At 37.9% G+C, this 18,409-nt stretch overlaps 1 protein-coding gene across 1 annotated transcript; it reads left to right on the top strand.

Moving 5' to 3' along the window:
• The first annotated feature begins 9,939 nt into the window (after positions 1 to 9,939).
• LOC143621398 (indole-3-acetic acid-amido synthetase GH3.10-like) lies at positions 9,940 to 15,690 on the top strand. The gene is made up of 4 exons (XM_077092836.1): positions 9,940 to 10,294; positions 10,394 to 10,495; positions 11,416 to 12,254; positions 15,155 to 15,690. Exons 1-4 carry the CDS (start codon positions 9,993 to 9,995, stop codon positions 15,688 to 15,690), a joined length of 1,779 nt encoding a protein of 592 aa, XP_076948951.1. The 5' UTR covers positions 9,940 to 9,992.
• The last annotated feature ends 2,719 nt before the right edge of the window (positions 15,691 to 18,409 follow it).

Below are 18,409 nucleotides of genomic sequence, written 5' to 3'. Positions count from 1 at the left end.
ACCTTAACAATTCGAGCAGCACTCCAACGCCGCTTTGCTTTCTTGATCAACTCTTTTTCTTGATACACCTTTCTTGACACGCCAATCGATAGCACCAATCTTTCGCCACTTTTCGATACACCTTTTGTGAGTAATCACCATCTTGACATCGAGAGCAAACACCTTCTTGGTCGGTATGTGGGTGGAGAGTGGCACGAACTTCGAGGTAACAGACACGGAAATCGAGGTATTGTGGCACGAACTTCGAGGTATGATAATAAGGCTAGAGAGATGTTAGAGAGAGAGAAGAGTACTGAATTTTGGTGTGAGTTATGAAGATCCCGGACTTGCTATTTTTAGACAAAATTTTGGAACCCGTCGCGGTACGCGACGGCCTCTTGAGCACCCGTCGCGTATCACGACATAGCCCTGGACAGTCACCATATAGGTCTGCCACATGTCGCCATGTGGCAGACGGTGTGCCACGTGTTGACACGTGGCGGACAACGTGCCACGTGTGGCCACGTGTCGGAACACGTGGCTGACAGTGTGCCACGTGTGGACACGTGGCAAAACTGGTGCCAGAGGTGTCAGGCCACGTCATCGCGATACGCAATGACGATGGTTAACAGCGATCGCGTATCGCTGTTGACTTCTTCTTGAACCTTTGACCAAGCCCCTTCGCGATACGCGATGGGCTTGTCCTTTTGTCCCGTCGCGTATCGCGATAGAACAATAAAGCAGAATTTTTATTTTAAACCCTAAGGTTGGGAATTTTTGCATTTTTGGTCCTTAGACTTTGGAAAGTTGACAATTTGAACTCGGAATTTTCACGATGTTACATCCTCCCCACCTTGAAATAAATCTCGTCCTCGAGATTGCTTTACAAGAACAAGTGAGGGTATTTCTTTTTCATTTCCGATTAAAGTTCCCATGTATACGCGTGCCCTCTTCGTGAATCCCATTTAACTTTCACTATTTTCAAGGTTCGTCTTTTCAATATCTTTAATTTCAAATCTTCTATTTGAATTGGTTTTTTCAACGAATTTTAAATTTTCATTAATTTCAGCATCTTTTAATGGCATCGATAGAGATTCGTCAGCTAAACACTTTCGCAGATTCGAAACATGGAATACATCGTGTATCCCTTGCATTTCCTCGGGCAGTCCCAAACGGTATGCAACAGTGACAATTCGTTAATGGTCCAACGAATCGAGGACGTAACTTTCCTTTCATACCGAAGCGAACAACGCCTCTCCAAGGCGAGACTTTCAATAACACTTTGTCACCAACATTGAACAACGTCTTACGAAGGACATCGACGTAACTCTTTTGGCGATCACGTGCCATCTTAAGTCGTTCTCGGATTTGAATAATCTTGTCGGTGGTTTCTTGGACTATATCGGGTCCAGATAATTGATTGTCTCCAGTTTCAGACCAACACACGGGCGTTCTACATTTACGACCATATAACGCCTCGAATGGTGCGGCTTGAATACTTGTGTGATAGCTTTTGTTGTACGTGAATTCCATTAGGGGTAAGTTGTCATCCCAAGTTCCACCTAAGTCAATCACACAAGCGCGGAGCATGTCTTCCAACGTTTGGATTGTCCTTCCGCTCTGCCCATCAGTTTGTGGATGATAGGCGGTGCTAAGGTTGAGCTTCGTGCCTAACGCTTATTGGAAGCTTTTTCATGAAATGAGATGTAAAACGACTGTCTCGATCAGAGATTATTGACAGTGGTACTCCATGTAAAGCAACGATGTTGTTCACATAAATACGCGCTAGTTTATCCATTGAGTATGATTCATTGATGGGTATGAAATGTGTGGATTTTGTCAATCGATCCACAATTACCCATATAGCATTATGTTGTCGAGTCGTTTTAGGGAGTTTGGTAATGAAATCCATGGTAATTAACTCCCACTTCCATACGGTAAGTTCGGGTTGCTGAAGCAATCCCGAAGGCTTTTGGTGTTCAGCCTTAACTTTCAAACATGTTAGAAATTTCGCAACATGCGAAGCGACATCCCTTTTCATCCCATTCCACCAATAGTTTGATTTGAGATTATGATACATTTTGTCGCTCCCTGGATGCATCATATATTTGGATTTGTGAGCCTCGTCCAAAATTTTCTCACGCAAGTCCCCAACGATTGGTACCCAAATTCTATTGCCGAGTCTAAGGATACCATCGTCACCCTTGACAAGCGAGTCAATGGTGCCGTTACGTTTTTCGTCGGAGATTTGGTTTTCAGCGATCGCTTGAATTTGGGCAGATTTGATTTGCTCGAGTAAATAGATTTGAAGTTCTAAACGCAATGCTCGGACTCTTTTGGGCTTCTCATGTTCCTTGCGACTTAAGGCATCAGCTACAATGTTGGCTTTGCCTTCATGGTAAACAATCTCGCAGTCGTAGTCGTTGAGAGTTTCTATCCATCATCGTTGGCGCATGTTAAGCTCTTTTTAATCAAAGATATGCTTTAAGCTTTTATGATCAGTGTACACGGTAAATCTTACTCCATAAAGATAGTGCCTCCATATCTTAAGTGCAAACATTATGGCGCCTAACTCTAGATCGTGAGTTGTGTAGTTCTTTTCGTGTACTTTGAGTTTTCGAGAGGAGTAGGCGATTAATTTCTTACGTTGCATCAGTACACATCCCAAGCCGGAGTGAGATGCGTCACTAAATACAACAAAGTCCTCAGTACCTTCTGGCAAGGCCAGTATAGGTGCTTGGGTGAGCTTTTGTTTGAGTATATAGAATGCCTCTTGTTGCTTCGCTCCCCATTCAGATTTGATGTTCTTGAGAGTTAAGTAGGTTAGGGGAACAGCTATATGAGAGAAATTTTCAATGAACCTACGGTAATAGCCGGCCAAACCTAAGAAACTTCTTATCTCGGTTGGCGATTTTGGGATCTCCCACTTAGAGATAGCTTCAATATTAGCGGGATCGACTTGAATAACGTTGACGTTGATGATGTGACTAAGAAATTGTACCTCGTGTAACCAGAATTCGCATTTTGAAAATTTAGCATACAACTTCTCGGTTCTAAGAATTTCGAGCAAAGTTCGAAGATAGACTTTATGATCAGCCTTAGACTTAGAATAAATAAGTATCTCGTCGATGAATACGATCACAAATTTATCCAAGTAAGGCTTGCAGATACGATTCATCATGTCCATGAACGCGGCTGGAGCATTAGTAATTCCAAACGGCATGACCGTGAACTCATAGTGTCCATACCTTGTTCGGAATGCAGTTTTCGGGATATCTTCGGATTGAACTTCGAGTTGGTGATAGCCGGAACGAATATCGATTTTTGAAAAGAAGCTAGCACCTTGAAGTTGGTCAAAAAGATCATCGATTCTAGGGAGTGGATAACGGTTCTTGATTGTGACTTTGTTTAACGCACGATAATCGATACACATACGCATAGATCCATCCTTCTTCTTGACGAATAAGATTGGTGCTCCCCATGGTGACGAACTTGGTCGAATGAAACTTTTCTCAAGCAACTCATCGAGTTGTTTCTTTAATTCTTTCATCTCGGTCGGAGCAAGACAGTGTGGTGTCTTTGCGATCGGAGCAGTACCGGGAATAATATCGATCCTAAACTCTACTTCACGATCGGGAGGGTTCCGGAAAGTTCATCAGGAAAGACATCAGAAAAATTGGAGACTACTGGTACGTCTTTTATCTCTTTTGGCTATGATTCTTCAGTGACGTAGGCCATGAATGCTAAGCATCCTTGATTTAAACATTTGTTAGCCCTAATCATGGAAATTATGCTAACTTTGCCAGCGTCTTTGTCCCCTTCAATTCGAATGGTTCGTTTATCGGGGGCTTGAAGTTCAACGGTTTTGCTATTGCAGATGATATAAGCATGGTTATAGGATAACTAATCCATACCAAGTACAATATCAAAACCAGTAAGTGCCATTGGTAAGAGTTGGATAGGCAGAATATAACCAGCTAAGTGAATTTTTCCGTTTTCAAGGGCTTCGGAGATCTTAACGATTTCACCGCTAGCAGACTCTACGCTTAGAGTTTTATTTAATTTTGTTAAAGGTTCGTTTAATAGACTACAAAAACTATAATATATAAAACTCAAATTGGCACCGAAATCAAACAAAACTCTAGCATAGGTGTCGTTGACTAAGAACGTACCAGTGATAGTTTCCAGCATGTCAGCAGCTTGTTTGGTGTCAAGTACAAAGACTCTAGCGTTTTCTTTCTTTAATTTACCACTTCCACCGCACCACCAGTCGCGGGTTTGTTCTTCGGACACTTAAAGCTTAGGCGACCCATCTCCTTTCAGTTGTAGCAGGTCATCTTCCAGAAATTGGCCGCTGCGTGGCCAGGTCGGTTGCATGATTCAAAGACTTTTGGAGGCAGAGAAAAATTACATCGTCCCTTGTGGTGTCTTCTGCATGTTTTGCATGGCGTGGCGTTGGAATTGAATCGAGCTTGATTTTGATTTACGCCCTTGCCTTTGAATCGAACGCTTCCTCCAATCCTCCTTTGGTCGTTAGGTGACACGACCTTTTTATCTTCTTCTTTGTTGCAGATCATTCCGCCCATCAAATAACCAGCCAATTCCATTGCGGAGTGGGCGGTTTGTGGTAAGTGTGGCCTCACCATGTCGCGGATTTCCCGCGGCAATCCCCAAATGTATCTTGTAACCTTGCTGGATTCAGGATTAACAAGTTGGCAAACTAAACGACAATACTCGTGAAACTTGGTGTTGTATTCACGAAGATTTGTCCCCACGACCTTTACATTGAAAAATTTAGTTTGAATCTGGTCGGTTTCATGCATGGGACAAAATTTTGCCATTATCATCGCCTTGAACTCATCCCAAGTCAGATTATACATCATCTCCCTTCCTTTACTCATTAACATCGTATTCCACCACTCGAGTGCTTCTCCTTTGAACATTAGAGCAGAATATTGAATTTTCTCCTCATCGGAACACTTGCTTGTTATGACAATCGTCTCCATCTCTTCAAGCCACCTCACGGTTGTGATGGCTCCTTTGTCACCGTGGAACTCCTTTGGTCCATAATATTTGAAATCCTTAAACGAGCACCCGCCTATCTTGGGTTTCTTGAACTCTTGCCTAACCCCACCATCAGCGTTGGACTCATGAACGCTTTCCTCGACATGAAACGGTTTTGGAAGAGATTTCACAGATTTTCGGGAAGGATTAACAGAATGAGAATGTTTTGAGTTTTTCGATTGGGACCTAGCCATAGACTCTTCCCTAACTGCATCTTTAATCATCTTTTGTATTTGACTCATATATTTGTCAGGGATTGGTTCATCTTGTTTATTTATGGGGTCTTTCCCCTTTTCTTTTCTTTTCTTTTCTTATCTCTTTCTCTTTTCGAGCATTCTCATTGTTGTTACTTTGTTCAGACATTGTTCTTTTTCAATTAAGTCTTTTATATATCTGAAATTTAACAACTTTCCTTTATTAAACATACATCTTTATTTCAAATTTATATATATATCATAAAAGGATATATATATACTTTATTATACAACACATATATATATATATATCATGTGATTGATAAGATACAACACATATATATATATATATATATATATATCGATAGCCCTATTTTTACATAAGGACGTCTACACGTCCTTTATTACACAACCTTCACATAACACATAAATTATATTAACACACATATATCTTCCTTGTTACATCCTTCTCCATCATCTTTAATCCTTCATGAACTTTCTCACAACCTTGTCAACTTGTTGCACTTTCGAAGAAGCGTCTCTCCTATCTTCTTTTTCTTTCCTTCAATGTTCATCTTTTTCCTCCATTCATCAGTCTCCTGTAAGGCGCGGTCCAAGTGTTCCTCGTATGACTACGGAACTTCGTTGGGGTATCCATATCTCGGAGGTGGTCGCGGAAACCCATTGTCACCATTTCATAATGATTTCTTGGTTGTGGATACGAGGATGCTGTCATGTCGGAGAGATAGTGGAAGAAAGCTTCAGCAGCTTTATTCTGTTCTCTGATTTCATTTGCTTGCTCTTCTTCTATTGGAATTACGCCTTGGAATGGTAGAAAACTTGATGAAGCCTGGTTCTTGAGATTTTCAAGGTATTGGACATATGGATCAACAGAACCGTAGCTTGGATTTTGGGAAGTGAGTGATTCCTCCATTGGGGTTGATATCTCGTTGGGATTATCGGGATACTCTTCTTCCGGTTCTTCCTCAGATTCTTCTTCTGGGTCTTCCTCTTCCTCCTCGGGTTCCTCCTCTTCTTCAGGTTCTTCTTCTTCCATATGTTAGGTGGTCTCATTGTTCATCGGCGGCATTTGGAAACTTTCATAAGGCATCATCACCCTCATCCTCGGTTTGCGGGACGGCCCTTCATCATTTGTGGGTTGAGAGTTAAAGGTGGAGCTTTCGGTATTCCATCTTCGTTGATCTGAGTGGCATTGCATCCAGTCGGAGGATGGAGACCTTGGTTCTTCTTTGATTGGTCGATTTGAGAGGAAGGCATAGGATAGGTGAGGATTCGGTGGTAAACATGTCGGATTGTTTGATGGGTGGTAGAGTGGTATCTCCGATGGTTGGTAAGTGGGGATTTCTGACCGATAGTATGTGGGAACCTCAGATGGTTGGTACATGGGGATTGTTGGTGTGTGGTAGCTCGAGTGCCTCGGTGGTTCATTTCCTTGTTTTGGTGGACTATCGGGAACATTGATGGGATAAAGTTTGTTTCCGGGATAGTACACCGGTTTGGTCAAGTCATGTTCTACGTCTTGGTCGAAGTACGCTTCATAGTAACCTTCACTCATATTGTCCTCGGGGAAAGGTTCGGCGATTCCGGACTTCTTTTGCTCTACGCCCAAAATTCTACATCATGTTCTTGAATAACATCTAACAATTTGGGTGGTTTAGAATGAGGAGGGAAAGAAAAGGTTTACCAGCCTATCTTATCCCTATTTCAAATAATCAATTAATTCCTATACTTGGATCGAAGCTTAGGTATTATTTTATAATACCTAATTCGCTAAGATCATTGGCTCTGATACCAACACTTGTCACACCCCAGACCACGGCCTAGGCGTATGACAACTATGTTGGTACCACAAGTGTAATTAAATCAGAGTTACGTTTAATAGCGGAAGACTTTATAAACTTGTGGGTTTAAAGTGTAACATTACAAAAGACGGGATTATAAAATACCCATTTTGGTTATAACAAAAGTATTAATTGTTTTTAATTACAAACCACCACTTTTAATATTTTAAGTTTATACAAAACAAATCCGAGCCATCGGATATTCATAGCACTTCGACACTCCAAGAGCTATCCTTGTTCACCTGCAAAATGTAAATAAAATACGTCAGCAACGAATGCTGGTGAACACGCTGACACTAAAATATTTTCTTTTAACAATCACATTTATAAACTCGAGTCTCTACACTAGGTCACCTCAGCAAACACCGCAGCATTCGACTTAGTTAAGTACCCGTATGTATACACATGGTCGTACTTCCTGCAGGAAAGCGTCCTACGACCAAGTATGGTGCGATGTGCCCACCGCGTACTACCACATATGTATGGATCCAGACAAACGTATACTACAGCCTGAGGGCTAGGCTTATACTATTATTTATAACGGTTTTAGGAACACATAGTCCCTTGTAAATAATTTTCATATAACATGTTTGACTCGTTTGAAAATAAGTTGTAAAAGTTTGGGGGCGTATTCACCTTTTCACTTTGGGGTCGGCTTCAAAAACCGTCCGAGGTCTTTCCCTTGCTATCTCACACCTATAGTACGAGTATAACCATTTGTTAGTCGGATATACAATCCGGCTTAAGACCTTTAGTCTTATTTTTTTATAAACTTTACCTCGATTAACCTTTAGTTCATAAATCTCTTTTACTTAAAAACCTTTAGTTTAAAAGTAATTATAAACTTTTAGTTTATTTATAAAAACCCGACGTGTCTTCTTTTCTAAGAAACGTATTCTTTTATTTATTATTTAAGAATAGTTATTATTACTTAAATAATATTTTCATAACAAAGAATATATATACCTGCACACATATATATATTTATCTATCACTATTCACAAACATATCCTTTATTCTTTCTTTGTTATGTTTTCTTTTATTTTCTTTTATCGAGGTATCGAGTATAACCTCGACTTAAGGTTTAAGCCTTTATAATATTTATTATTATATTCATTGGCGTAACGCCTACCTTGTTGGCGTTTAGAAACCTTAACAATTCGAGCAGCACTCCAACGCCGCTTCGCTTTCTTGATCAACTCTTTTTCTTGATACACCTTTCATGACAAGCCAATCGATAGCACCAATCTTTCACCACATGTCGATACACCTTTTGAGAGTAATCACCATCTTGACATCGAGAGCAAACACCTTCTTGGTCGGTATGTGGGTGGAGAGTGGCACGAACTTCGAGGTAACGGACACGGAAATCGAGGTATTATGGCACGAACTTCGAGGTATGATAATAAGGCTAGAGAGATGTTAGAGAGAGAGAAGAGTACTGAATTTTGGTGTGAGTTATGAAGATCCCGGACTTGCTATTTTTAGACAAAATTTTGGAACCCGCGCGGTACGCGACGGCCTCCTGGGCACCCGTTGCGTATCGCGACGTAGCCCTGGACAGTCACCATATAGGTCTGCCACGCATTGCCACGTGTTGACACGTGGCGGACGACGTGCCACGTGTGGCCACGTGTCGGGACACGTGGCTGACAGTGTGCCACGTGTGGACACGTGGAAAAACTGGTGCAAGAGGTGTCAGGCCACGTCATCGCGATACGCGATGACGATGGTTAACAGCGATCGCGTATCGCTGTTGACTTCTTCTAGAACCTTTGACCAATTTGGTCCTTAGACTTTGGAAAGTTGACAATTTGAACTCGGAATTTTCACGATGTTACATCTTTAATCAGGAATTCGACCCCAGTTAGTCTTCTCCCGATGAATTGCTCACACAAATAAAACACATGTCCAAGTGTATTCCGGATCTGAAGCTATCAACTCCAAGTGTTTCTCAATCAATCAAATTGTTCTTTGCTTCATATAACTCTACTACTTTAGTATGTTCATTTTAGGGTAGAGGGAATCCTTCCCTTACAACTTTCTCTCCTCCACATCATGTCATCTCTCTATTGTCTAAACTCACTGGTCGATTGGCGGACAAAATTTATGGTACCACTAGGAGGGGATGGTGTTCCCACCTATACTGACCATATAGCACCCATTCTGATATGACACGATGAGTTGGATGAAAGAGATGGCTAACAATATGCAGTTAAGGACGCACATGTAAATGAGAGAGATTGAGATTATGGAGGGAGAGGTGGGCCATGGATTCGTTGCAGGGCCGGCCTTTAGGGAGGGCTGGGTGGTCGACGGCCCGGCCCGACACCTCGTTAGGCCCGAATTTTAGTTTTTTTTTTAAATTTATATGTATTTTTATGAAAACCAATATGTATATTTAATGTTTAAACTCAACTAGATAATAACTAGTTTGGTTTAGTGGCAAAGGGTTATGACTCCCAACCAAAAGGTCGTGGGTTCTAGTCTTATTATACAGATGTTTTTTATACAACCCAAATCATAATCAAGTATACTCATTTAAAGTTAAATATTTTAAAGCCAACAAAATACTTATTTTACTTGAGGTTCAAAATATTTTTCGCCTTCGGCCCAAAAAAATTTTTGTCTTCTCAAAGCCAGGCCTGGTTCGTTGAGCGTTACAAAGAGGGTGAGGATGCACGGACAAGCTGAGGTGGCATTGGGCGGGGTAGGACGGGTTCTCACCCGTTGGTATAAAATTAAAAAGTTATCTACCTGTGTATGATTGGCTAGGCCCACCGGAGATAATTTCTTTAAATGGCACCTCTCTAATCTCTCACCCAATTCATTTATTGTGGTTCAATAATCTCTCCGCCTCTCTCTCATTGTTCTTAGAGAGAGAGAGAGATTAATGGATACAAGTTCAAGTGATGACGTGATAAGATGGTTCGAAGAAGCTGCCAAAAGTGCTGGGAAAGTTCAAATGCAAACACTGAAGATGATTCTTGAAATGAATCATGAGGCTGAATACCTGCAGAAATGGTTGAAAGACATTGACGTTCATAATATGAATGCTGAACAACTGCAGTCACTTTTTGCTTCAAAAGTGCCACTGGCTTCTCATGCAGATTTAGAGCCTTATATCCAGAGAATTGCTGATGGAGAAACTTCTCCTTTACTCACTAAACAACCCATTACAACTCTATCATTAAGGTACTAATTGTGTTGGTTTCATAAATGTGTATAAAACAGCTAGAATTGAATGCTAACAAAAAGACTGGTTTTAATTCTTTTGTGGTGGGTTGCATATAGCTCTGGAACAACTGAAGGAAGACAAAAGTATGTTCCTTTCACTTCCCATAGCTCCAAGACTACTCTACAAATCTTTAAGCTGGCTGCAGCTTATAGATCTAGGTCTTTCTCTCTCTCTTTTCTTTTTCAAATTTATGATTAGTAGGTAGTTTAGGATTTGGCTCATTCGTTTTCCTAAAGTTGTTTTACTTGTAGGCTATGTCCCTACCCATGCAAAGCAAACTCCCAAAAGTTTGGTGAGAAACTTTAAGGGACATGTTAAGTTGATGAAAAACTTTATTGAGTTCTCTTGGCACACCAGAAAATAAATAATAAACAAAAACATTGTTAGAAGTTGTGTGAGTTCGTTTATAACGGGTAGGGAACCGCCTATATGTACAAGAACTTTAAAAAATAAACGTAAAATATTACTTAGACCATACGTTGTGGATGATGGTTAGTTAATTAATCAGAAAAAAGCACACGCCATTGCCACGTAGATGAAGAGAAATTTATTCATTTACTAAACCATCAAACATATGTAATGGCTTAACCACGTTGATTATTATTATTATATAGTCATTTTTTTTATATATATTGAAATGAGATTGAAGTAATTGATTAGTTGAAATTGGATGTAATCTCGCTTCTTTTCACTCTAACCCTTTGGCGCCTGTCTCTTTGTTTTATGCAATGGTTTTGATGGTTAAAATGGATGGGGTGGGGGAAGTGGCGCCCCACCACCTCTTCACAACACTTAGTCTTAGATAATGGTGAAGCTTGGGCAAGTTCGTCGGGGGTGGGGGCGGACTTAAAATGTATTGTAAAAATCATAAACTAGGGGGGCGGCCTCAAATTTTGGGTATAAAATGGGTAAATTTATACTACGTATACAAATTTTTGGACGAAAAAATGTCAATTTACACTACCGCGCAAAAAAACGGAGGGGGGAGGCGGGGCCACCCGGCCCTAAGAAAGCTTCGCCCCTGGTCATAGGTGAATTATAAACCACCTATTAACAAATTCAATGAACTTATGTGAAGGGTTTATCCAACAAGTGAAGGAGGCAAGATTCTTGAGTTCATCTATGGCAACAAACCGTTGAAAACCAAAGGTGGACTATCAGCAGGAACAGCCACAACACATTACTTTGCAAGCCAAGAGTTCAAACTAAAGCAACAACAAACCAAGTCATTCACTTGTAGCCCACAAGAAGTCATCTTCAGTGGTGATTACAAGCAATCAACATATTGTCACTTCCTTCTCGGACTCTTTTACGCACCACAAGTCGAATTCATCACTTCCACTTTCGTATATTGCATCGTTCAAGCACTCACCTTGTTTCAAGATTGTTGGAAAGACCTATGCAATGATCTTTTTAACGGGACTCTGAGTCCTAGTATCACAATCCCATGTATCCGAATATCGGTTCTTGATTTGATCAAACCAAACAAATGTTTAGCAACATGGGTAAGTTCACAATGTGAGGAATTGAAGGAATCGAATTGGTACGGTTTGATACCAAAGTTGTGGCCAAATGCCAAATATGTATACTCTATAATGACGGGTTCAATGCAACCCTACGTGGAGAAACTAAGGCATTACACGGGGGACCGTTTACCGTTGGTTTGTGCGGAGTACGGGTCCACAGAGAGTTGGATTGGACTCAACATGGACCCGTGTTCCTCACCCGAGAATGTGAGGTTCACGGTGGTTCCAACATTTTCTTACTTTGAGTTCATACCATTGCACCTAATTATGTATCATAAAGATGTTGTTGTTAATGGTGGTGGTGATGACGACTATCTAGAAGGAGATCCAGTGCCGTTATCGAAGGTGAAGATGGGTCAACAATACGAGATTGTGCTTACGACTTTCACAGGTAAATATCCTCATTTTTTGTTGTTATTATTTCCTGAGTTAAATTAACGGTTGAAAGTCGACCCAACATGTCACAATTCTCTAGGTGCCAATGTCCTACATTTTGATTACTCTTGTACCCAGCTAGCAACTTAAATCTATAAAGATGGGTTTTTTAATAAACGTACATACGTCCTTTTCTTTGTTTTATGTTAAATGGGATTTGTTTTTATCATTAAAAAATCATTTTTTAAATCATGAAAAAGTATGGTTGTTTTTGACAAGCACCAAAAATATATTTACCTATTGAAGTGAATAGACAATATCTGTTAAGAATCATCATACAAAGCATCATGCCTAGTATAAAATTACAAGCTTTGACTAAATCAAAATTCCTCCAAAGTTGAACCATTGATAAAGATACACTCTTTCAAGAAATCTGAGGCATATGTTAACCTCAAACATAACTTCAAGATTAGAAATTAGGCTCGTTTGCACTTCTACCAACTATCAAGTATCAACAATACAAGGTCATAATCTCGATATCAACCAAATGAAAAGAGCATATTTCTTTTTAATTGCTCATAACCAGATCAAGTAAACATCAGACCTATATGCTACATATTTCACATGATTGTTCGAATCACTTTTAAGCAATGTTGAAAGTGTATACACAGTGGACAACAGACTTAATAAAATAAATAAGCTTTGTTATTGACTCAAAGCATCTCCCTCATAATGATTTGAGTTGTGATCGAAAATCATAATTGTCATAAACCTATTTTATTGATCGATCTCAAAAGGTCAATCAAAAGCTTTTACAAAATTACCTTCACTAGCAATGACAAGTAATGTGTCGAATCCATAGGGATCACTGGAAAGTACTACTATAGTTCATTGTTAATAATTGATTTACTATGATTGACAGACGTTGTCAAGCGGTTTAAAATTTGGCTTGGTTCTAACACAATATGAGAAACATTGACTACACTTAATGTTCGGGATATGCAGTAAACTGACTGAATATAGAATCACATAGACATAATTCGTTTTTTAAGGTTGTTAAATAATTACTAGACAGCGGAGTTTGTTTATGAAGATTCACATAATCTAATTTGAAGAATTGACACAACTAAACACGGTTTACCTAATTACCAGTTTGTTAATATAAAACCTAGCACCTATCAATGATTAATGGTAAACAATTCAATGACAATAAAAACTTAATCCTAAGTGTTGATGAACACAAACCAAATAATTAATGATAAATGAAAATCCCAGAATGATAACTGTTTAATCAATTTAAACAAACATATAGATTCAATCAACCGAAAAATTAATCAAAGCTAAATCACAAAAAAGGTAAAGTTCATAAATTAAATAGATGCAAACCCTACACCTAAGGTAGTCACGAGTGCTTTAGTTTTGCCTCTACATCATAATTGCTTCAATTATTAGTTGAAATCTTGAAAGCATGGAAGTTTTAATGATCGAAGGTGTTAGATGGTGAAGAATTTCCCAAAAGCTAGGGTATGAAGAAGTTTTGACCTAATGTGAAACAGGGCCTTAAATACCTCTGAAAATCGAGTTAAGACTAATTTTCCCGTCTAGTTAGTCATATGCTACGGCCCGGTTGGCTTACAGACGTCATAAAAGCTTTACGACCTTGGCATTTTGCCTTGCGGTTCGTGTTACGCCAACCAAGGCCATAAGTGATGGCTAGGCTTACGGCTTGGCCTGCACTCAAAGCTTCATTTTTCGTTCTCTTAATGATAGTGACTCGTTCTGATCCTTCGGTTGCTTCCATTCATTATAACTTGATTGTTCAGCATCTTGAACGCTCCAAAATAGCTCGTTTAAGTTCCAAACACCTACACATAAAACCAACCAAAGTAATTGTGTTCGATAAAAATAGATAACTAAAATACATGACAGAAAAACACTAAAAACACATTCTTTTGCCCCCTCATCACTTATGCAGGCCTTTCAATTTAATTAGCAGATCACATAACTAAAAAAACACATTAATGATGAAGGATCATACGGTTCATACCAGCATGAATTAGGAATGAGATCTTCCTTTTTAATTTGTTGCTAGCATATATCAATGTCTACGAAATTCCAGTAACTTAGTTGATCTAGCCAAGTTTACACAACTTACACATGCATTTTACCAATAATAGGCAATGATTAATGATTTGTAATAATAACAACTGATTTATGGTTTTCGCAAGAGTTCAGTGACAGTGAAAGTCGGATTTATGGGGTGTTTTGGATTGCTTATTTTATGCAACTTACAACTTATTAACTTTTTAAAAAGTTAGGTGTTTAGGTCTGAGGGTTTTCGTGAAAGAATAAGTTAATAGGCTACAATATTATAACTTATTAACTTATTTCAAAAGTTATATCATGTAAAATATGTATCCCATACAACCCTTAGTTCAGGCTTGTTTAAATAAAAGAATTTAAAAAAAAGCAGAAGATGTAATTAATAAATGTATATATATTAATTTTTTTGGAATTTTGTTGGAAACATGCCAACTTTTCCCACAAAATAATAGATATTACTAATTTTTTGATAACCATAATATTATAAATAACTCAAATTTTTATATTTATAATAATAAATATAATTCATAAATATACTTTCTTAAGAATTTTGTTGGAAAATTAGCAACAGTTTTCCAACAAAAAAAATCATATTCTCTCTAATTTGTTGGAATTACTTAAAGTAGGAAATTGTAAGAAGTTTTTTAAGGAATATGACTTGTATTCTAGTAGTGCGTGAAGAGTTTATTGAAGAAAAATTTTCTACAAAAAGATCGAAACCGAGCCTTTAGTCACCCTAACCCAATAACCCATTACCCGACCCACCCCATCTGTTAGCATAATGCGAACTGGTATTCACTTTTCTAATTACAGGTCTTTACAGATATAGATTAGGAGATGTAGTGGAAGTTACCGGTTTTTACAAAGGGACCCCAAAACTCAACTTTTTATATAGAAGGAAGCTGATTCTAACATTAAATATTGATAAGAACACGGAAAAGGACCTTCAACTCGCAGTCCATAAGGGTTCTCAGCCACTTATCAAGTCTCGAGCCGAGCTAGTTGATTTCACAAGCCATGCCAAAACCACCAACCAACCCGGTCACTATGTAGTGTATTGGGAGATCAAGGGGGAAGTCAAAGATCATGTTTTAGCTCAATGCTGTAAGGAAATAGATGCAGCATTTGTGGATTATGGTTACGTTGTCTCAAGGAAAAACAACTCAATTGGACCTTTAGAGCTTTGTATCGTTGAACGGGGCACGTTCAAAAAGATCATGGAACATTTTATCGACAATGGTGCAACAATGAGCCAGTTCAAGACTCCTAGGTGCATAACTGATAAGGCTTTATTAAAGATCTTAAATCTAGGTGCTATTAAAAGGTTTCGTACTGCGGATTACATGTGATCAGTTTAGCACATGACGCCCTTGATCAAGGCCAATTAAAATACAGCTAAGTTGGTTGCAATAACTAGAGGAAAAAAAAAAAGCCTGTGAGTGATTTTCGTTTAGACAAAAAGTGATTTCATCTCAATTATCTTGTTTACTAAGTTTATGATTTGAAAAATATGGAAAGATCATATCAGAAAATGTATTAAGATTGACCTTTAGGCAATCATATTCATGAATGATGTATTTTTAATACTAGGTTATAACCCGTGTACTACACGGAGCTGAGAATTAAAAAATAATCAATGTGAGAACTTCATTATCATATTATCTCCTCATTTTAAATTTATAAAGTTATTATACATTATATCATTAAGTCATAAACTATCATTTTCAACTTTTTAAAATTAAGGCAAAATTATGCATTCAGTAAACAATTTGTTCAAAACCATCAAACCACAACCAACTAAACTGAACCATAAAACCGTCAAAACCAGCCCAATTGATGATCAAGAAATATGGTGAAAGTAATCACACACACGAAAAAAAAGGTGTTGTCTTCTAACCATGTAGTCTTAAAAATACATAAATAACCACATAGTCTTACAAACAAAAATAGTGTAGACAATAAGAGAAATTCAAAGCTAAACAATTAATACCCATTTGGCATGCCATGTCGTCAACTTCTTTCAAAGAGAGCCTAGCAATATCCCATTCTCCATTACGCTAAATGTAGAGAACTAAACATCACTAAAACATGCTAGCTTGTCAATGTTGTAGCTTAGATAGCAAAGAATCACCAACAAAAGTCAAACTTCAGTAATATTAATTAAACCGAAAAAATACACACCCAGTTCATCATTAATCAAGAAACCCAACACATGCAAAGCTAACAAAAATCATTATAAATCAAACACATTCTTATTTTAGGTTACCCGTGGCAACAAAAATGTCAAAGCATACATTAAAAATGGAAAGACCACCCACCAAAATCAAGTTTTATTCAGGAGTAACAATAATAAACGACGCCATAGATTTGTAGAGAAACTTGTTTTAATTCGGTTCCAAGCTCTTGCCCGATTTTATATTTACACCACAAAACACATTATCATAGATTTAAAGTAATGAAATGAAAACTTTGTGAGTTTAGAAGAATATGATGAATATGCTAAGTAATTTCAAATTACATAAATATAAATGGGCCGTTTCCGTTTATGATTTATTTTTAAATGTCAAAAGGGTTATGCAATTATATTTAACTAAATTAAAAAAAAGTCCAATGGCTTGAAAGTCACCGAGCATGCAGTCTATCTTTTCCATTCCTGGCGAAATAGGTGAGTCACGTCTAATAAGTATCCCAGGTCATACGGTGTTCGGCTCAGATTGGGTTCGGGTCAAAACGGGCCAATTTGAAAACGATTCAATTTGGTTAGGGTCAAAACGGGTTATGTCCAAAATATGTTCAAGTCATAATTTGTCATGGCTAAATTCATTTTAAGGTCATGACCAAAATTTTCAGGTCAAAACAGGCCGTTTTAGAAAAGAAAAAAGAAACAATATTTATTTTAATATGCATATAAGCAAACACCAAGTACCAAAGCAGATCCAACAAAATATAATTCAAAAAGATTTCTATAACCCAAGACATGAAAACATCAAATCTCTTTGTAAGCTAAAATTATGATAACCCAATAATTCAAAAAGATTTCTATGACCAAAGACATGAAAACATCAAATCTCTTTGTAAGCTAAAATTATGATAACCCAGTAATATCTTTGGAACATCTACACTGGAAAATGATAAATTTGACACGTTAATTGAAAATGATGTGTGATCTGTTTACTAAAAACAACATTTTGACCCGCTTGCTAAAATTATATATTTTGACCCGTTGACTAAAAATGATAAGTTTGACCCGTTTAATAAAAATGAGAAGTTTGACCCTATCTTACCTTAAGATCTACCTGAATGTAAACATTGGCCCGTTTTGACACAACTCCATTTTGGTCAGAACCAAACCCGATCCATAACCAAAAAGTGACATAGTTGCTACAACATTGTTTCCAATTGTTCCTCAAATTAAAGCGCATTTAACTTTCTTGAAATGTTTACGTGATATGAATGTTGCAGCCATACATGCAAGGCCATGCTCACTAAGACTAGTCCACACAAAGATCAAGGGATTTTTAGTGTGAAAAACTTACCAACAATCTGTGACAAATGATCTTCTGCATGACGAAACGCATCCAGGTTCCTTATTTAGCTTGTTTCGCACCCATGATGTTAAATGTATTGATTCTTTTACAATACTTTACGCACGCCTGCGATTTTAAGAAGAATTAAACAAAAAATTAAAATTAAGTTAAATTGAAAACAACCATCATGCAACTACATAAAGGCGTTTTGTAAATAAAATTATGTACAATTAAGTACATAATGAGTTTAATGGTATTTTGGTAACAGAATAATTTGATTGAGCATAAATCAATCAATTTAAAATATTACATATTTAAAATAAATTCCATAACTATGTCAAAAAAATTATGGAGTTAACATAAATAAGTTGAACCAGGAAGTGATGATACCTGATATAAAGCGGGGGAGATTAGTATCAGCATTATATGATCTGTAACACTTGCAGATAAAATTAAAATCATCATAGAAGATCGATAGCGATCTGGTGGATGCCTTAATCATCATTATATGATCTGCAACACTTCAAACAATCACTTTATC

Source organism: Bidens hawaiensis, unplaced genomic scaffold, assembly GCF_021521415.1.
Source record: "Bidens hawaiensis isolate Kalapana, Puna unplaced genomic scaffold, B.hawaiensis_p1.1 tig00000326_1, whole genome shotgun sequence".
Classification (NCBI taxonomy): domain Eukaryota; kingdom Viridiplantae; phylum Streptophyta; class Magnoliopsida; order Asterales; family Asteraceae; genus Bidens; species Bidens hawaiensis.
Note: the sequence above shows the minus strand (reverse complement) of the source record. Positions and strands in the feature narration are given on the sequence as shown.